Source organism: Corvus hawaiiensis, chromosome 14 (genome assembly GCF_020740725.1).
Source record: "Corvus hawaiiensis isolate bCorHaw1 chromosome 14, bCorHaw1.pri.cur, whole genome shotgun sequence".
NCBI classification, from domain to species: Eukaryota; Metazoa; Chordata; class Aves; order Passeriformes; family Corvidae; genus Corvus; species Corvus hawaiiensis.
In genome coordinates, this window is record NC_063226.1 from 14,664,161 (window position 1) to 14,685,477 (window position 21,317).

At 40.3% G+C, this 21,317-nt stretch overlaps 1 protein-coding gene across 5 annotated transcripts in view; it reads left to right on the forward strand.

Annotated features, from left to right (window-relative positions):
* Nucleotides 1-21,317, forward strand: part of COL4A5 (collagen type IV alpha 5 chain) — an 81,708-nt gene that overhangs the window by 49,585 nt on the left and 10,806 nt on the right. For 2 of the 5 annotated variants that reach the window (XM_048319113.1, XM_048319114.1), the window contains exons 23-42: nt 335-405; nt 652-843; nt 1,285-1,453; nt 2,116-2,208; nt 2,293-2,397; nt 2,963-3,060; nt 3,325-3,475; nt 4,123-4,236; nt 6,792-6,800; nt 7,461-7,628; nt 8,502-8,591; nt 9,391-9,540; nt 10,752-10,850; nt 11,847-11,936; nt 12,261-12,400; nt 13,301-13,427; nt 14,704-14,784; nt 15,336-15,434; nt 15,994-16,044; nt 16,563-16,748. In XM_048319113.1, the coding sequence (XP_048175070.1) occupies nt 335-405; nt 652-843; nt 1,285-1,453; nt 2,116-2,208; nt 2,293-2,397; nt 2,963-3,060; nt 3,325-3,475; nt 4,123-4,236; nt 6,792-6,800; nt 7,461-7,628; nt 8,502-8,591; nt 9,391-9,540; nt 10,752-10,850; nt 11,847-11,936; nt 12,261-12,400; nt 13,301-13,427; nt 14,704-14,784; nt 15,336-15,434; nt 15,994-16,044; nt 16,563-16,748 (2,283 nt within the window). Of the gene's footprint in view, nt 1-334; nt 406-651; nt 844-1,284; nt 1,454-2,115; nt 2,209-2,292; nt 2,398-2,962; nt 3,061-3,324; nt 3,476-4,122; nt 4,237-6,791; nt 6,801-7,460; nt 7,629-8,501; nt 8,592-9,390; nt 9,541-10,751; nt 10,851-11,846; nt 11,937-12,260; nt 12,401-13,300; nt 13,428-14,703; nt 14,785-15,335; nt 15,435-15,993; nt 16,045-16,562; nt 16,749-19,369; nt 19,379-21,317 lie in introns of all 5 variants that reach the window. The other 3 variants (XM_048319111.1, XM_048319112.1, XM_048319115.1) reach the window with 3 other exon arrangements.

A 21,317-nucleotide genomic window follows, 5' to 3' on the forward strand; every position in this document is an offset into this window, starting at 1 on the left:
CTTTAGGGTCTGCTGTAGATTTAACTAAGAGAGAAAAATTAACTTCTACTACTGCTATTCCTGGAATAATGGAGGAGCTTTTTAAAAGCATGATGTTTTTTGACACTACTGGTTCAACTTAGAGTTGCAAATTTTTTTCTGCTCAAATAAAATGAAGCTCTCAAAAAACAAAACCCAGAGTAAACTTTGTATGGCTTCAAAACAACTGAGTTATCAATGAAACGGCATGCTCGATATTGTAGCCTCTCCAGATTTATGTTTTTCTTTTATTTTTTTTTTTTTTTTCTTTTATGTTTCTTTTACATTTTCTTTTATGTTTTTCTGCACTACTCAGGTTCTCCTGGTTTTCCTGGACCAAAAGGTGAAAAGGGGCTTCCTGGATTAACTGGCCTTGTAGGGCCACCAGTAAGTGGTGGTGTTATGTTCTGGTGGGAAAAGAGTATCTCATTTGTCTTGCATGATTGGTAGATCTGTAAACAATAGCTTTAGTTTTTTCATCTAATATGTATTTTTTGTCCATAACTACCTTGAATGCATGATTCTTATATTGTTCCAAACTCAGAGAGGGAGTGAAAGAAAAACTAAAATACCTTTTTTCTTTCCTTTTTTTTTTTTTTTTTTTTTTTTTTTTTTTTTTTTTTTACCCCTCAGGGCTTCCCAGGCACCCCAGGTGCTCCTGGCAGACCTGGTCCTAAAGGAGACCCAGGGGATGTCCTGACTTCTCCAAGAATGAAAGGTGACAAAGGAGACCCTGGCTTCCCAGGACCTCCAGGTCTCCCTGGCATAGATGGCACTCCTGGACGAGATGGACTGCCAGGTTTGCCTGGCCCTAAGGGGGAACCTGTGAGTTCCATTTTAGGCTGTCTTTGACTGGATGGATGTTTTGGGAAGTCCTGCATGCATTTGACATAGTGCAGATAAGAGAACTGGCAAATACACTTTCTCTATATGTGATAAGGCAGGATTTCTCTTCAGTAGATGCCAATCTAGTGATGATACACTGAGGTACCTCCTGAGTCTGTCAGTGTTCTAGAAATAAGCTGAGGCTTCTCTTGGGCAGTGTCAGAGGGTCCTTTCTGCTATTGTCTACATTTCACCTATGTACTGGGAGGAACTAAAGTAGCCAGGTTTGGGTCTGCTCTCTACCATGTTAGCAAGATGTAGGCAGCTAATGAGAGCTGGCAGGATGGAAACTGCCAGACTTTCAAAGCAGAAGCAATGAAACAGTTTATTTTTTTGATAGTAAATACATGATCTTTCCCATCCTGCTCTTTCTATTTTCAGGGCAGTGTTGCATTCAAAGGAGAAATGGGTATTCCAGGTGATCCAGGAATACCAGGTCTTCCTGGAGAAAAAGGGCTTCCTGGACCTCCTGGTTTTGGTCCACAAGGCTCACCTGGTGAAAAGGGCATCCAAGGTGTATCCGGCCGTCCAGGGCCTCCTGGTGTTCCAGGTGAGTTGGTCTTTGTGTGCTATTGAGCAAATGCTGCAAAATCAAGCTTTTCCCCTTTTGCTCCCAGGTAGTTCTCAGAACACAATGCTGCTTTTAAGCTTTTCCTAGAGGAATCTGGTATTTGTGAGCTCCCTTACTGAGCATCCTCGCAGAACGACAGGGAGAGCAGCATTTGTACCATGTCACTTTAGGCATGTGCCTCACCTTCTGCTCTGACCTCCAGGGAAGCTTTTCCTTCCTCACTGACTCCAGTGGAAATGCACTGTAACTACCATTGTGTGCTTGCCCATACTGCAGCTACAACAGGTTTGGGAAAAAAGGGGTTGCTTTGAACAAGTTAGCTTTTGTTACTTTCTTGTCAACTACACAGATCCTAATCAAGTTGTGCTGGTGTCAGCTATGGAAAATCCTATTCACATGAGGGTACCTAGGATGAAGCTATTAAAAAATAACAGTTCAGAAAAACTTTCTGAACATTGAACAGGGCTTCTGAGCCTCTCAGTGCTGTGTGGGGCTTGGGACTGGAGAACCTATTGAATAAAGTGTTGCTGGTGTCTGAGTTCTTTGTAAGCTGGGGATGGAACTGGCAACTTTTTCTGCTGAAAGAAAAACAGAAAAGCAACTCCTACTGAGTGATTCATATTTCTACTTTTTGGTTTTAGGTCCAAAAGGTGACCCTGGCCAGACTATTACAGAACCAGGAGTTCCTGGTCCCCCTGGTCCTCCAGGAAGAAATGGTGATCCAGGTCTTCCAGGTAAAGCAGCAGCTAGATACCCAGGGAATTCCAAGAGCTTTTTATTCTGATTCTGGTAACTATTTGATGTTCTCCTTTTTATAGGAGATCCTGGTCAGCCAGGTCAGCGTGGTTTACCCGGCATCCCAGGTGCAAAGGGAGAGCCAGGTATTCCTGGCATTGGACTTCCAGGTCCACCAGGCCCAAAGGGTATGTTTACTGCCATGTTACTGTGTTGTACTGGCTGGAAGAGGAGACATAAGGGGTGGTGTCTCTTCACTTTTTACTAGTGAGTTGATTTCTGTCTCTAGAATCCTTTAAAAAATGTTTGTCTTAAATCTATACATCTTTAAAACAGTTTCAGAAATATCAGAAGAAAAAACTGAGGAGCTCTTATTACTCTATTCACTGTCCTGCTCCTTCTCAGTAGTTTACATTCTTCAGTAAACCAGCGACACAAAAGTGGGTAAAACTTCGGGAAATGAGCTTGAATCAATAAAAGATCTCCAAGCCTCAAGATGTTAATGTTTCTGATGTGAACTGCTTGTGATTTTTGTAAAAGCTCATGGCATGGGGAGTGCTCCCTCTCAGAGTCCCAGAGACCCTTTATGGCAAAGATTGACTGCTCAGAAGTTCTCTCAGCTGAATGGGTACCCCTCAAGTATGCTTAAGCTAGCACAGAACTACTTTTCATGGGCCTTAGGCATGTCTGGAGGAGTTGTTCTAATGCTTTCTGGTGTCTTTTCTGCTGCCCTAATCTTTATGTTGTGTGTAGGTTTCCCAGGGACTCCAGGCCCACCTGGAGCTCCAGGAACTCCAGGTCGCCCTGGTCTGGATGGACCTCCTGGACCACCTGGTTTCCCAGGACAGAAGGTCTGTGCTTGTGTTTACTATAAAACTTCCCTTTCTTAGAGGTTTTTCTGTGTCACTGGGAAGATGGTGAGCAGGATTTCACCTCTTGTTCTTAGCTTTTGATGGTGGGGAAGTAAAATATTCTCCTTGACATTTTGAGTGAGTGTAGTAAAATAGAAATTGAACTTTAAGATGGTGGGCATTTTTAATTTGTTACTTTTAACATTTTTAGGCGAGGCTAAACTTAGTAAAATCCCCTTTTAATTTTTTTTTTTTTTGTTATAGGGAGATCGTGGATTTGGCGTTCCAGGACCACCCGGGCCCCCAGGACCCCCAGGCATAAAAGGAGTTCAAGGACCTAAAGGTGATCCTGGCTTCCCAGGAAGCCCTGGTCTCCCAGGCCGGGCAGGCTTTGATGGAACTCCAGGGCCCAAAGGTATTGAGAACTCTCCCCTGTTTTGTTCCCTTCTGAACTTTTAAAAATGTAGCTGTGCTGGGAGGCCTATGGCAGTTAAATACAAGCAGTGCTGAATTTAGAGCAATTACTTCAGGATCAATTTTTCCAAAGCAGACACACCTGTGTAAATGGAATATTGTGTTCTCAAAAGGCAGGCAAGGGAATAAATCCCAGTCTGTGGGTCAGTATCTGAAGGTCTGTGTTCTAAAGGCAAATAATGTTTATATGGGGGTAAAACTTTATCAATAGAATAATTGTCATTTAGATGCACTGTGCTTCCACATGCTCAGAGTTAGCAATTCATTTACCCTTGCTCTTGACCATGCTCTGTACTGACCTGCCCAGCATGCCTGCTTTGCAGGAGAGCATCTTTTGAATTTGATGTGGGTGTAGCTACATATGTGCGTGTAGCCTAGAAACATAAACTTCATGCAGTCCACAATGAGTGAGGACAAATCCCTGGCTTTCAGAAATAGCCTCTGGAGTGTGGGTTTTTTCTTCTGTCAGATCAATGTTTGTTTGCATGCAAGAATGAGATTTCAAGTACAATGTGCAGGCACTCTGCTCTGAAAGCAAGTGTCTCTGAACTGAGTTCAGTATTTAACTAAACAAGAGTGTTCTTTTAGGTGACCCTGGACCAAGTGGACCACCAGGACTTCCAGGCCCACCAGGCATCCCTGGCATTGGTGGTCAAGGACCTCCTGGATCTCCAGGACCTCCAGGTCCTGTTGGGCCCCCAGGTAAAACCTGCATGAATGGTACCCATAGGTTATTTCTGGCATATACAAGCAGGTACACAAGATGCTGAAGGTCCAACTAGACAGATAGACTGTGATAATTAGGTATATGTCTCTGAAGGGAGTTTGGTTGCCTTTGTTTAAAACGACTGATTGATGAAGATATGAACTTGTTCCATCTCTGCACAGAAGGGTACATGTGCATGCATGCACATCATTCTATTCATGAAGTTTGTTCAGGGAAATTCCTTTTCCCTTTCATTCAGTGAATGGGCTTGCTGTGCACCAACTCTTGATGTTGCAAATATGTGGCAGTCACCACAGTAAGAACACTTTCTGTGGTCTTGAGCATGCTTTGTACCAAAGCCCTTCCAAACCCATCCAGTTCTTGCCATGCCTGTAGAATGTTTGCGTTGCATGTTTGTGAGCTACACTATTTGAATGTGTGTGCCAGCACTGGGCTTGGCATTGTTTGCAATGCATGCTGACAAATCATGGCCAGCTCTAAGACCATGGGTCATGGATTGGTTGGTCATACTCAGATCTTTATGAACTGTGAGCTGAGATTCAGCAAAGTGCTGAACTTGAAGGTAGGCAAGCACTTGAGTAAGTAGACCCATGGAGCTCGAGTTGTGCTCACATGCATAGTGTGGGTCATGTTTAAATCTGTTCTTCCTGAGTGGGGCAAGGAACATGTGGTCAGGGCACCAGCAAGGCTGGAATGTGCCCAGTGTTGGGAGCTAGGGACAGAAGGGGTTGGGACAGGGCACACAGGGGTTCCCTGGGGTAGCAGTGGGTCCTGTGCCTGGCTCGGTGTGCTGACTGTGGAGTCCTGAGCTGCACTGGAGGATAAACTGAAACAGAAGGGCAATACAGGCCTGGTTTTGGGGTGAGGGAGGTTTGTAGTAGTGTGGGTTTGAATGTTTCATCCAATGCATGTTCTTTTGTCTTCCTGTAACATCTCCTCTGGTGCTGGCCAGAGTTTGATTTCACGTGATCACCGATTTATTCTGCAAAATACCAATGTTGACAAATGCACAATGATTACTGGAGTGGATGGATTTGAAATGCCTCTATTTTCACTCTTCATCTCTGTACTGATTAATCAGTGTGGCTACTAACAGCATGGGGCTCTGAAATCTGGTGCATGCTGGAAGGTGCTGCTTGAGAAATCCTTATTTCCCTTGGCACTGCTCTGTCTCTGTTTTGTGCAGAATGCCTTACATTCCCTTCTCCCATCCCTTGTGTGTTTTATTAGGCTGTTTTGATTCTGTTCCTTATGCAGCATTAGGATACAGTTTCTGGGACTCTGTTTTTCAGGTAATTTGGAAAATTCTTGGAAGGAAGTCCCTGTCAAAATTTGCTTTCTCTTCCACCACCATTTATTCAAATAGTTTGCAGAAGCTCAACATTTTTCCTTTTTTGAATATGTAACAAATTACTTTAGAATTTACTGTGTTGTCTGTATTGTTCTAACTATGATGTGATTGCATTTTCAAGACCAGAAATTAGATTAGAATTAATTTCTATTTGAAAAAATATCTTTACCATTCTAGGTATGGAGTTTGTCCTATATATTATGTTCTCATTTTTTTTCTACTTGCTGATAGAAAGCTCTTGAACACAGAACATGTGTATCCCCTATCCATCATCTAGTACTGTTTTTTTTTCTCTGCAAAAAAAGCCATTTCAGGCACATGACACCGCAGTTTAAAGCAGTGATAAGCTGCTGCCAGAGAGGAACATGCTTAGTATTAAATAAGTGGAAGTCTACAGCTTACTCCATCAAGAAAATTCAATCTGCCTTTTCAGTGTGCAAAGAACATGTGATGACATCACATGCAGCTGTGAGTGGGGTGACCATTACAGAGTTGGAATACTGCTGCCTTGGAGTTATTTATGAGGTTTTGGCATGGTGGTGTCAATTATCTCAGACTATGCCAGGGCATGCAACACGCAATATACCATCTGTGGGTGTAACAATGTACATTTACATAATAGCACTAAAAGAATGGGGGGAAATATGGAAAGGTTTTTTGTGTAATAAGGAAGGAACGTCTTTTGAAAATCGCTATTTGAAGGGATTTAACAGAATGTGGGGCCAATCAATGAGAAGCTGATTGGTAGGGTGTACTCTGGTGTTCAGAAGGGGTCCAAGCCAGTATCTAGAAATGAGTTTTATAAGAAACATATCAGAAAAAGTTTGTTCCCCACTTTTGTGGAAAATACTAGACAAGGAGAGAAGGAAAAATAATTTTATTTTTAAAATGTACCATCAATATTTGAAAATATCTCAATGTTTGTTTTTTCTGCATACAGTGGTGGCTGCACTTTGAAAAAAATCTCCAAGTTTCCTTGCAGTCTGGTTTCTCTCAGCTGCATTAGCATTGAATTCTTTGTATTTAGATCTGTTTTCAGTAACTTTAGATAGATTTTTGTCTTTGTTCTAACCTATATGTGCTTTATTTTGTTTCCTAACTTAACGACTATTACAACTCCTTATTGCTACCTGTCTCAACTTCCTGATGAGCTCTAACTCGTTGGCTTTTGAACCTCAGGTCCCCCAGGTACTGTGGTTTCTTTACCAAAGCCTTTTCTTAAGTTGAGATTTATGAATACTGCTTTTTGGTCAGCTACTTCTCCAGAGTGAGCATCTTCACTGACACCATGCACTGGAGGGAAACGAGCTGCCTGCTTGCTTCAGCAGCGCCTCTCGAGCTCAGTGTCATTAGCATGGAACAATCTTAAGCATCTTTTGACAATTATTGTTTTTCATTCAGGGAAAATACAATGCAGTGCAGAATTTTGCTATCCTTCAAAAATATTCAGCTAATGTTATCTTAGAATGTAGGAAAATGGAATAATTAATGGAAATATGTGACTCTGAATACCTAATTATAAAATACAAACTAGTCTAATAAATTTGGCTTTTAATAATCAGACTTGAAGGGTTGTTGAAGAGATTTGTTTTCCTTTTGAGATTCATTTGAATTGCATTTGTTACATCTTAGTAAAATTTTAGTCATGTTTCTCTTCAAGAGAATATAGCCTTGTGACACTTGGAAGTCATTCAAAAAAAAAAAAGGATTTAGAAGAATTGCAGGGTTTTCATCCGTGGTAGGAATGGATTGCAACTAAAACTATTTCTACAGTACTATAGCCAGACAAACAGATCTCAGCCTTGCCTGACTTTTTGCTAAAAGGTTGTGTCTTAAAACATTGTCTAGGGTTGCAAGGCATTCCAGGGGAGAAAGGGGATCCAGGTCCTCCAGGCTTCGACGTTCCTGGTCCTCCAGGTGACCAAGGAGCTCCAGGATATCCAGGACCCCCTGGACTCCCAGGGCCTCAGGGTTCACCTGGGCCACCTGGCAGGGATGGAATACCTGGATTTCCAGGTAAGTTCATTTATTTTACCTGTGGACAAAGACCAAACTGCAGTTATGGGTGGTAGCTCGTTATGCTTGCCCATGCCAGCTTAAAGCACTTGGGTGTTTATCCTACCTATTTAAAGTTGGATATATGTAACCATTACATCTCATACTTTTAAAAAACATTGTCATAAAATATGTTGCTTTAAAATTCTTGTTACCTTTTCACTCTTCCCTATAACTTGATTTAAATTTTTTATACATTATTCTTTTTCATAACTTTCATACATGGCTTTGATCATCATTGTTATGATACTTCTCTAATTTATTCTGCGATTTTTTTTTTCTAGTCACTGCTATAATTTAGAATAAAATTTGTTTAAAAAGAATAATGATAAATGCTACTTAGTTTTAAGTATTAATTTCCTTATTCTAAGTGTTAGACTATTCAGTTAAGCTAGTCTGTTTTGCCCTTTGAAATAGCAATATTAAAAATGAACTTTGAGAATGTCTCTTGGATAGAGGGAGCAATACAAAAGATTCTAGAAATAGTGTATACTTAATTGTCTTCTTGCCTTTCCCTAAATTCAAGTTTGTTCAAGCTAGGATTTGTGTTTCAAACTGGGGAACTAAACCTCTTGGAGATATAAACATGCCTTCTACTGTAACAGAGCACTGCAAATTTTCTCAGGACCTAACTGGAAAAATTGCCACAATTTTCAAGTGTCATTTTATCTGATTTAAATCTATACAACAACTGAGTGCTTTTAATTCCCTTAAAACAGGCTTATATGCATATGCTGGTTACTAAATACCATGGAGATCCAGGGAAACAAATTTAAGGTACCTGATAGGTTTTGAGTTTCTGTTCAAAATGACAATGTAGCTCAATGCTTTTAGGTGTGAAAGGTGAGATGGGTGTCATGGGAGCTCCTGGTCCTCCAGGGCCTCCGGGAACTCCTGGAAGAAATGGCCTGCCTGGCTTGAAAGGTAATGTTTGCTTTATTCACCCCTGAAAGGGATGCAGAATGCTGTTTTCCCTGTCCTGTGTTGAAAGGTTTTGTAATACTAACATCTAGGTTTTCATTTCTGGGACCTGCTCAAGTTATCGTCTTTTGACAGTACTGATGTTCAGAATTGCTTTGCATTTTTAAGCCATAGCATTCAATCACTCTATTTAGATGATGTCATGAACTGTTAGCTATTTTAGAAACATTTCCTTTGGATTGATGGCATTGAAGTAGGGCAACACTTCTGAAGTGTGTTTTGAAATCTGCTTAAAACAGCAGAAAGAAGAAAATCAGTACCTTAGGGTTATGTAGTCATCCAGAATTAGCTATATAGGTATCACAGAGAATCTCTTCTCTCTACATTTTCCCAACCCCCTTGCTGGAGGTGAATTTTGAAAGAGTTTGGTAGCAAAAAACCTGATTCAACTCCCCAGAACAAGGAGGCTCTGAATCCAAAGCTGCTGTAGCTGTAGCTGTTGTGACCCCTCTGTGCTGGTGGCACAGCGCAGTGGGGCTCTGGGAGCTCTGGAAGGCTCAGACAGGCACAGCTGTTTCCTCTGCTGCCCAGAGCTGACAAAACCCCTGTGCACTCCACTCACTCAGCTTTATTCCAGGGCTAAAGATGCTGTGGAGCACTTTCCATAAACTGCCTGATCATTGAGTGAATTCCAACTTCATGGATAAGTCATGGAATCCCTATGTAAGAAAAAGCATTACAAATACATTAGCCTACCTTAAGGATTATATTTTTTTCCTTTTGTTGTCTGTACCTCCTGTAGGTAATAGTGGGTTACCTGGTCCGCCAGGGCCTCCTGGACCAGTGGGGCAGAAAGGCATCAAAGGTGAAGCAGGTCTGCCAGGTCCACCCGGAACAGTTGATCCCAAACAGCTGGGAGCAAAAGGAGAAAAAGGCGAGCCAGGTGTTCCAGGTAAAGAACTTTGCATGTGGATATGGGGAGGTGGTTTGTCCTCTACACATAGTAGAGAGCTGTGACTGAATCCATTACTGTTCATTCTTTTTTACAGAAAAAAGTTAATTTGAAATATAGATGTGGTTTAAGGTTCTTGTATTTAGGCTTTTTTTAAAGGGATTTTGTGACTAAGTTCCTCTTTATGGTTAGTTTGCAATGTCCTTGCTCATTAACTGTTAACTATTATTTGGCACATGGCAGTTTTGTAATAGCACTAAGGTGCTTTCAGCAGGATTACAATTCAGTCTTCTAGGAGTTATTCCTAAGCATGATGAGAGAGTTGTCATAGCTTCTGTGCTGGCTGCATTCCTGCTGTCTCAAAGGCCCTTGGGTCTTTTTCTTGTAGGATGAAATTGCACAGGTCATCTGCTTGTGCACCACCTCTGAGCTAAATGTTATCTGTGTGTGTGTTTTTACTTGGGAAGTTAGCAGCCTGGAAGTTTTTCTCAAGTCTGTGTTCTCTCTCACTTTTGCTGGCCTCCTTTTCCTCCCCCACCAAGGGTTCTGATGTCTCCTTTGAACTCTAATTTAGTCTTGAGAAGAGTAAAAAATATTGTACCCTAGAGAGAGCCAGAATGCTTTTACCTAGTGTTGTCCCAGCCATTATTGTGCTAATTTACCTATTGTGCTAATTTCTTGGAAGCCCAGGTAGGGTCCTAAGACACTATTTTTCCTTTTTCTGTGGAAGGCAGATTTAACTGTCAGCAGGGCAACACAAAGTTATTCCATGGAATATCAGCCACATAGAATTTGTAAAAATCTGCTAAAACACCTGTATTAATTTTTATAATGTGTTAGTCCCAAAGTGATTTTGGTGTAGCAATGTAATTAAACTTGTATATCAATAATCTGGGTGAATGCAGAGGTTAGCATGGAGTCTGCTCATCCAGAAGATAGCCCTTTGAATGAAGTATATTGGCATTAGTTATGAAGTTACTTTTTTCTCTACTTACTTCTATTGTTCCTGCTCTGTACTAATTTTAAAATTTCCAGAACAAATATTTTGTGTTCTGTGATACTTCTCTTTGCTAAACTAGGAGGAATTATATTTACTGAAGAAAAATCCCTATTTGGTTTTTTATTCATCCATAGCTACATCTGATCTCTTCAAGGTAAAAGAAAACATACAGTAGTAGTAATAATAATAAAATGTGACTTTTTCCCTCGAGGTATTCCTGGTTTATCAGGCCAGAAAGGTTATCAAGGTCTCCCAGGTGACCCAGGCCCACCAGGACTTAGTGGCCCACCAGGTGTGCCAGGATTGCCAGGTCAGTAAACAAGGCCTCATCTGGACAGCGTTGATGAATAAAGATTTGCATGTGTTTTTATCACATGGAGTTGGGATGTTAATCCACTTATATCTAAACTAACCTTAGGGATTTGCACTTAAAACTGCAGCACAGTTTTGGGACATTTAACGTCATTATCCAAACAATATGCTTGAAGCTTTTTCCTTCGAACAGACCCAAGAGCAGATTTAAACGGATCCCATTAAAGATTAAGGTGTCTTTTAGGATGACTGGAAAAGTACTTGTTGCTCGAGCAAGCGACGTGACTGCAGGATCTGCCAACAGGACTTGTCATTTTATATATTTATTTTGTATATTGCTAAGCATTATACTTTGCAAATGGCCAAATGGATGTATTACAAAGGCTGTCTGGGTGTCACATATTTGCTTTAAAGAATTGCAAGGACCAAGAAAACAAATTCTGTTTTGCATTGCTACTCCCTACAGCTGTAACAATTTATCTGAGATCTTGAGTCCTTGTGTCTAATGTAGGCCTCACTCTAAATATCTTGTTGGGCTTGGGGAATATTGTTAACCGTCCAGGACTCAAACTAGTTTGGCCATTGTAGGTTGCATTAAATTCTGTAATTGAGGCTGCTGAATACGTGTTGCACATAAGAAAGAAGTAATGTGTTCATTCTGCAGAGGAACTCATGAGAGACCAAGTCACACCAGTCCTGAATCCTTTCAGATGGTGACTAAATCATGGACTGGGATTTGACCTATTTCATTAGACTAATCTTCAAAACAAATAAGCAGTGGCCCTGATCAAATCTTGGCTTAGAACAAACTGCAGGTGTTGAATATTTTACTGCAAATGTGTGAAAAAGCATGTAGGAACAGTATGAGGCCTAAAGCAACTCCAAATCCATTGCCTTTGTAATCAGATGACAACAAGCATGTTCATATGAGAATGCATGGATATCAGAAACCTTTTGTTATTGCCATTAATTAACTCAATCACACCTTTCCTAGGCATCAAGGGAGACATGGGGCTTCCTGGGCAGCCAGGACCAACAGGACCTCCAGGATTAAAAGGAGCTGTAGGAGAGATGGGCCTTCCAGGTTAGTGTCTGTGCTTGAATTTTACTTCATTTGGGCCAGTGTTCTCCTTCTACATACTCCGAAGATGACCCTGTTTGTGTGTAGTATGTAATAATAAATAGCAATAAAGATGAGGATTGCATAAAACCCTACATACATAATTGATATTTTTAGATAATTGTTTTAGTTTGGTTTTAGAAGTGCAAAAAAACATTAGGTGTTCAAGGCCAGCCAGTGAAATTTTCAGGTCTTTCTAGTTTGGTTGCTGTACTTTAAATGATTTCTGTAAATTACTGCAGAAGTTTTATTTGTATTTTTTAAAATTTCATTTTATCTTTTGGACAGGTCCCCCTGGGATTAAAGGCAGCCAAGGAATAGCAGGACATCCAGGGCAGCCTGGGCCTGCAGGATTTCCTGGACTGAAAGGGGAGAAAGGTGACCCTGGTCTTTCAAGCATTGGTATTCCTGGTCCCCCTGGACCAAAGGTACAAAATTCTTCAATTGAAAATTCCATGAAAAAACTAGATTTTGTGTTGATTTTTTTCCCCCCAACTATTACTTAATAGATAGTACGTATAACTGTAAATATGTATATAAATATATTAGTAACAAGCAAAGTCGACTTTTCAGGTGGGATAAAAATTTCTAATTTTAAAGATGAATTTGTTTATATGTAACTTAATCAAGTTAAAGGAGAAGATTGTTTACCAGACTTTTCAAGTTGGGTTTACTTTGTGGCCTAATCTTCACTGTGACACTTTGGTAGTTGGTAGGGATTTATACAATTATCATTGTCCTGCTGTCTAATTATGTAGTTAATTCCTAAAAAATTAAGATGTGCATTTAAGAACAAATTATTAATAATACAGCATGGTTACTGCGGCTTAAAATTTTAAGGTCTGTATATAGTATTTGAATTAATATTTCCCTATATCATCCTTTCTGCCACCCACAAAAAAGTGACAAAAAGATCTTCAGGATGTCTGGCAGTCTTCACTGATGCCTTGCAATTGATGTTGAGCACAATTAACTTAGCAAAAACATTATATGGTTGAAGCTCCACAGGTTTCTTTTTTTAATTCTGCATTATCATGGGGTAAAAATCTCTGTTCCTCCTGGAAGAAAGGAAGATACTTTTTTTCTTTAATGTAGGCCAGTTCTGAGGAAAAAATACTGTGCACAAAATTGTAGGGGAAAACTGTTGAAGTCTTTACTATTGCTATTTCTGCTTAATTTTGTGTTGAGATGATTCACATTACTGGATATGAGGAGAGGTGTACACAATATAATTGTGACCTTGATGTGATGGCAAGATGGGGAACATACAGTAGGGGCTTCCCCATCTTAAGAAGTCTGGGTTCTTATTTCTGCTTAATGTTTTCTAGGGAGATCTTGGCTTGCCTGGATACCCAGGTGGTCCAGGCTCTAAAGGTATAGCTGGAAATCCTGGTTTGCCTGGATTTCCGGGCAGTCCAGGTGCAAAAGGAGAGCCAGGCCTTCCTGGATTCCCAGGTAATTCTCAACGTTTTTTTTTCACTTCCCCTCTTGCTAATATTGGTATGAACAGCTAACACAGTGGTTAATTGGGGGAGACTCCAGCTTTTCAGAGTTTTGGGCAATCTGCTGCTTCTAAGCTTTGTGCTGTTGGAATTGTCACAGGAAAAGTGTTGGAATGCATTTCTTATGAGTGCCTTCTGAAATCCTTCATCTGCTCTGAGCGGATGTAGCAGCTATGTTTGTTAATACTCTCCAGTCCCACAGCACGCACTCTTACCTCCTCTGACCCACAAATACTAGGGTAAAAAAAAAAAAAAACAAAACAAGGTGTCCATATTTTTTCTTCATGAATCAATAAAAAAGTGCCACCCTGGAAAACTTAGCACTTTTTTTCGTAGCATTCATTGTCTAAAAATGTGTTCTTAAGAGAAATCTCTGAAATATAATTAAAATAGATTTTGCACTGTTCTCTAAAAAATATTAATAGAAGTTGTTCACAGGTATATGTCAGTTTTTTGATGCAAAATTTAAAGAAACAAAGTTTCTACCTCTGCTGTGTTTACAGCACTGAAGGCTGTTTTACAAGTGTGCTTGGGCTGCTTTGATGTAGAAAATTAGGGAATTTACAACTGTGGTCATGACAGCAGGAAGCTTAGAAGAAAACAAAACCTGACCGTGAACCTGACAGTTTTTACCCTCTGTTTCATGTCATGCCTAAAAGACTGAACAGCCACAACATGCATTGAGACCCTGCCTCAATACCTGATCAGGCTCAGGTGCTGTTCAGAGCAGACACTGCAACAGATCAGGAGTTTTTCCTACCTCCCACTCAGCTCATGCTGTAGGGGTGAGAATCTAGTATAAACTCTAACTAAGACCATTTTTATTAAGTTCCTTTTTCAGGAAGTAAAAAGAGGATTGGGGAAGGACTATTCAATCCCAGTTCATAATGCTTTCAATTTGTCATCAAGCAGAAACACCTGTCTCTAAAATAGTAATTTTCTAGCAGACTGCCAAAGTTGCTGTGTGCTTGGCCATGGGCACTCAACAATTAAGAGGAGGCTCGAGAGTAGCAGTAAGGGCAGTTGTACCAGTATGTTTCGTTTCTGTACATTCTTTGCTTTATAATTCATCTCATTGATCAGCTGTAAATCTGCAAAATGAGCATAAATACAGTATCTTGGTAGAATTAGCTCATTTGTTACTCAGGGCATCTCAGACTGTAGCATTTAAAGATCTGCTGAAAAGTCCGTTTTGTTCATTATTTGATTGAAATGCCTGTGCTTTACAGGAACGCCAGGAATTCCAGGACCAAAAGGTATTGAGGGCCCTCCAGGTAATCCTGGCCTGCCTGGACCACCTGGGCCAGTAGGTGAGCATGGACAGTGCAGGAGAGATCAGCTGCTTCTGTGAAAAACATAACACATTGAAGGCACTTCCTTTCTTCTTATCTTTTTAGCATCATGGAAATGCATCTATATGTACATGGGTGCTCAAACACCATTGCACACACCTAATTCACTGAAATTAAACAGTAAAGAAAGAAATTTAAACTTTCTTTTGAGGACTTGTATTTGCTGTCAATTCATTAGCTATTGAAACAAGAAGTTAACTGTTTCAGTACTTACCAGCCTTATTTATGCTAAGTACTCCCATGGTCTAACCTGTTTTTATAGGAGCAAAATCCTGATTTTTACTAAAGGGAAGCATTATCTTTTTAGCAAACAGTGACTGCTTGAAAATTCACAGGTCTAAAAGCCTTTTCTAAATTGTCAGGGGAGAGAGAGAAAGGTTTAAGATTACACCCCTGTAAATCTTTTATTGCATTACCACGCCTTTAGATTGAGATGGTGGGGAAGGGGATGCTGGGTTATTTTACTGCAGGTTAGGCAAGTGTGCTAATGTGTTCTGTCCCTGTTTTAGGTGATATTGGTCGTCCTGGCCCTCCTGGTCCTTCAGGGGAAAAGGGACAACCTGGTCGAGATGGTATCCCTGGACCAGCGGGTCAGAAGGGTGAACCAGGTTAGGTGTCCTTCCTGTTTGTTTTCTCCTCTTCACTCTACACTGGCATATCCTGCTTGCTCTATTCTTTCTTTCCTGTAACTGCCCTTACACCTTCAAAGCTGCTCCTGTGGTTCCTGGCTGCTGGGTGGCTCACAAAGACTGCTGTCAAGCTGCAAGGGAAGCACAGGACAAGAATTCAGTCAGCTCTCCCGGATTTTATTACCTGGCTTTAACACCAGCCCCTGTTCCTGTATTCCATGGTAGCTGCATTGCTTCAGCCCAGTTACACAGTAGATAAACAGTGTAATCCCTGCTCTAAAGATAGATCTTTGAACAAAAATGCAAACATAGTAACTCCCAAAATCTGAAAGAACGTGGATTGCGAGGGGATGGAAACACTTAGGAAAGCTGCAGATGCATTCAATAGCAAAACCTCCAACTTTAGGGAAGACTGGTGAGTGAATGAGAATACAAGTAATCTCAAGGAATCACATATTTCATTCTTCTAAGCCTCATATTCCCATTCCTGGAGACCTGAAAGCTAAATATTCATTTTTGTCTAAATCTCTTTTTTCAGGTCTACCAGGTTTTGGGCGTCCAGGACCCCCAGGACTCCCAGGATTGTCAGGTAAAGCTTTTCTGTTGCCCTTTGTTAAAAAGGTTCAATGTAAAATATATTTACACACCAAAAACAAGAAGGGTGGGTTGTATTTTCTGCAGCAAATGAATACTATAGCTACAAGTAAAATTTTTTTTTGTCAGCAGGCTTTTTTCAATTAACCACAGCAATAAAGACATTTTATTACTGACCACTGTATTTTGTAAACTAGCAATTATGCAGCCAGAATAAATGCACACAGAGCAATAGCCTACTGCATTGTATGGAACTTTGCTGATTTGTGTCAGTAAATAAAGCATTCATACAACAGATGACACATGAAGCTGCTTTGAAAGTATAGCTTCTTGATACATTGCTCCTCTCTGGTAGCATTAAAGCTCCTAAATTCCTCAGGCTTATTTGAAAATTTTGGAGTTGTGGCCAGACTTGTGCCTTCTGCAAGAGAGAGAAATGGCTTTGCAAGTTGGCTTTTGGACTTTATGGCAATTTGTAACAGTATTCACAAACATGGCTGTTTGGTTTCACAGGGCAAAAAGGAGAACTGGGGTTACCTGGCCCACCGGGACCCCCTGGACTTCCAGGTCTGAAGGGAGAACCAGGTTTCCAGGGATTCCCTGGTCTGCAGGGTCCCCCAGGCCCACCAGGAATACCAGGGCCACCTCTGGAAGGTCCTAAAGGTAGCCCTGGCCCACCAGGTGTTCCAGGAAGGCCAGGTAAGAGCATGATCCATACCTGTGAACATCTGCCAGTACTTTGATATTTTGCTGGTAGGTCATCAGCCTTTAAATTCTCTCAATTTATTTGGATGGATAAGGTCAAGCCTCATGGCATAGGTGTGTGGGCAACCAGAGCATTTTGTTGCCAAAAAGCCCTGGTATCTATAAATAAACTAGCCTCAGTTTCTCTAAATTTCTGATGCCTGGCAGCAAAAATCGAAGGCGTTCCTGCGCGGGAGGTTCTCCGCATGCTGCCCCAGTAATCACTCGCAAGCACCATCCGACCTCTGAACTTTGAGACCTTTGCAGTGCTGGCACACGATCAGCAAACGTCATCGTGCACAAAAAACCAAAAGTAACAAACCCCATCATTCTAAGAGTCATGAAAATCAAATTCCCACTAGCATCCCAGCATGATCAGATTGGATACTGCTCCTCATCTCCGGGCCATGTAACACAAGTCATTGCTCCATTGTGTCACGTGGCTCCCATGGACTCCATCATGCCGTATTCATCTTTCCATTCCATGTTTGCATTTTGTTCCTGCACCAGCTAATTCTGGGAATGAGAAAACACTACACTGAGTTAACATTGCTGAGCAACTACCTGGCCTGTGTTAGAAATTGATTTCTATTTTGTGTTATAGAATGTTTATTTGCATTTAGATACTGCTCTTGAAAAAATATAACTTTAATGAACCTGTCACAGCTCCAGGTCAAGCTTATTGCTGGATCTTGAATCCAGAAGTACTTTGCTGCCTCTGAGATTCATCTCACTTAACAGGCTTGACATTCTCCCTTAAAGAAGACTGCTTTCAAACCAAGCCATTGGTTGATGACACAGATTTTTTCCTTTGCATAGTAATGGTGAAGTAATATTTTTTATTGCCCTCAAATTATTCTTTTATTTAAAGACTTTTCTGAGGAAAGTTAGTTTTGAATTAGTACAATTGTAAAATAGCTGCAACACAGATGTTGTTGAATTTTGGGTATCAAGGGAGAGTTTAGCTTTGCAGTATACACGTGGAAAGATTTTAAGATTTGCTCTTTCCTTATGCTTGCTTCTGACACAAAAGGAGACAGTCACAATGGAAAATGGATTTTTTGAATGGAATTTTATCAAAATATTTTCTCTAGAGCTGAAAATGAATCATATGTTGTTATTATCAATGGCAATATGAGTTTTTTGTGTTGCAGAGTAGGCTATGAACTCATCTACCCTAACTGTGCATTTAAAACATGAGTCATTGTAAACATTTGTTTTTAATTTATGACACCTTAAAACTGGGGTGCTGTTTGCCAGTGTAATGAGGTTTTCTTTTAGTCCTAGTAAAAATACTTGAATTGTGCTGTATCCTAAACCTGCTTTGTGTGTGACTGGCATGGAACAACAACCCTATGGGTTAATAATCCCCAGCCAGTCACAAGGTCTTCCTGGTTTCCTATTTGGTTAGTGGAATGAGGAGTACATGCCTTCTCCCTTTTTGCTGGAGGAACTGACTCCGTGCTGTGCCCCAGGCGCTCTACTCAGCCAGTGGAGCATCACTGCAGCATGTTTGTAGCCCCAGTTTGCTTTTGACTGTCTGTAATTTTTCTGTATGTAGAGTAGTGCAGCAGTTAAAATTTTGGCCCAGGACAGTGGTTGATCCATAACAGTATAGGCTTTCATTTTTAAAACATTCTTATACAGAGGATATCTCCAAACTCTAAAGAAATCTTTAAAAGTAAACCAGGCTAAGCAACCTCTGAGGTATAGTGAAAGCACCAGCTGAGATTCTCTGGTCTGCTGTAGCATTGGGTTTTATGGAGCTGCTCATCCTGTTCACACTTCCCTGTGTAAATCCAGTGTTTACTGATTCTGATCAGCTGGGGAGGTGGAGCAATGGTGTGATCATTTTGTGCAGGTTTATGAGCAGGGGAAACAACCAGTGAGGTTCTGCTCAGCCATGTTCTCTCTCTCCTTCTCTTTCTTTCTCTTATTTCCATTTTTGTTGCATGCAATGTATAAAGTGAAGCATTTGTTTTGCTCAGTTATGTGTGAACTAATGTGGATAAACCAAACTATTATTGCAGTTCTGGTACAATCAGCACTCCAGCCTTTTGTTTCTGATGATAACAGAGTCTATTGTTAGAATGCTGATTTTGTAACATTTCAACATAAGGCAGTTACTCAAAAAAGCAGCTGTGTGGCTGTCGAATTACCCCTTCTAGGGACCAAAATAAAACCAGAAGCTGTCTACTGTTTGTTGTTGACTTCTGGGTAAAATTCTAAGATTAGTAAAAGAGATGAAGTTAAACATGATGTAGCTCTCTGATTCCAGTGGAGTTACCCCTAAAATAAACATTGATAGGTGGTGTTGGGATGGATTTATTAATTCATTATAAAATTAAGCCAATTTCCAGGGCAACAGAACATTGCTGTTACTCCACATGTCTATTTTCATTGCTATGAATAATAATAGTTTGGTGTTTTGCATACTGTATGTAAAGGAATATTGAGCTAAATCTAAAAAGAAAGGTTTAGTTGAATATGTTAGTTTGTTTATATTTCTAACAATTTTGATGTTTTTCCCCTTGTTCTAATGATGACCTTGGTGAATTCTGACCCCCTACTCCCAGGTCCCTCAGGTTAGCCCCGTAACTCCAAAATAATAACTTTGCATGAAAATGAATGTATTACTTCTGTAGTGTCTAAATGTAGATATGCAGAGTCATTTTTCAGACACACCTTTTAATTTGTGGTGGGAAAGAAATGCTCAGAGTTGGCTTTCAGCCACCTCCTCCATGTTCTTTTGGGACTGACACTGGAAGGACACTGGCTCTGCCCATGGTGGAAGACCTTGTGGGTCTAGATTTGCAAGGCTTTTATAAAGTGTCCCCAGCTGTGAAACTTGTTTTAGCTTTTCTTTTTTTTTTCCCCTCAGCGCAGCTGGAAACAATATATTCTGGTTTTCAGCTTTTTTTAAAAAAGCACATTGCACTGTCCTCCCATGCCTTGCTGTATAATTGTGTGTTGCAGCTTGGGCAAGTGACAGTACTCATTTTTGTAGCACCTGCTACTCTCAAGTGACTTAAATAAATTAGATGCTTCTTTTATACCAACAGTATCTGTAGGAAAATTTATACAGACTAACAGTGATGCTTTAGATTCCCAACTTAGAGCCTTGTAAGTTTTCAGTGCAGAGAAATCCTTATTTCCATTGTTTTGCTTCACCAGCCCATTTAGAGGAAATGAGGAATGTTCTTCCTTTCACAAGTATTTAATGAAAATAAAGCTCACAGCCCTGCCCTCCCTGGCACTAGGGCAGTGGGACAGAATTGGTGAGAACACAGTCGTTTCCAGAAGTTTATTGTAAGTTTTGTGTATCAGCATGGAGCACAAACTGGCACTTGGGAAGATTTTAACATCTGTGTCTAGACTGAAAATGACTTGGTATATCTATTTAATAATAATGATGTCTTTAGGTTTTGCTATGATGACTTTCAGGAAGCAAAGAACTGTCATGAAAATTCAATAAAGGAATACATTTTTGTTTTCAGCCTGCTGTTCTAAGCACCATGAGGTAGCAAATGTGGTAGCCCCTGATGTTTGAATCCTATTTTTATGCAGCCATGTAAAAAAAGGGAATGTGGCTTTACCTTTTAATTTAACTGTGGTCACCCAAGCAGTAACCACACTTCCAAAGAGAGCTGCCATCATGGGGTGCTGAGAGGAACTGAGTGATTGCATTGCATTTTGTTCCACCCTGACTGTGATCAGCCAGCATTCAGTGATGAACACACGTAGGACTGATTTATAAATCATAGCAAAACTTATCTATCAGTGAAATGTAGTTTATAAGTACTTAACAGTAACAATGATATGTCCACATCATTATTTTTAACAAGTGTATTACAGTTAGTATTTAAAATAATTTACCAAATATGTAAGAAATAGTGCTATGAGGTAAATGTGATGTGTATTTATTGTCGTTTTTAGCTGCAAATTGCATGGTGATATATTTAAATCATTTCACTGACATGAAATATGCAAGTGGCACAGGAGCTAAAATAATATATTAACTTAGGAGCATGGTAGGGACAACCAGCTTATCTTTTGAAAGAGGACATTTAAATCATTTTTCTAAGATGTTATCACATGCCGTTCTCCATATAACCTTAAGCAGGTAAATTAGCATCTTGGAATATTTTTTCTCAAGACAAAATAATGCCAACAGTAAAGGCAACAAATTCTAAATTTGCAAGTTCTGCTGTATTTTTGCTTACAGCATTTGCAGCCCTGTTGATTCATGTCAATTCTGCTTAGTTTTAAAGAGGGTGTAAGCCTACTTTTCAGTCCTGGAATTGTATTCACAGATAGCTGAGGCTCATACGTGATTAGTGGTGATAAGTCCTTCCGCTAGTCACATTTCCCCCCTATCCAAAGCAGAATTTTCCACAAGAGTAAGTTGTAATTCACAATTTACCTATTTGTCAAGCTCCAGGCCCTGTGAGGCTAAATGTTGTCAGTGAAATGGTTACATAGTCCAAACCCTGTTGTGAGCAGGACTAACCAGTTATAGGCCTT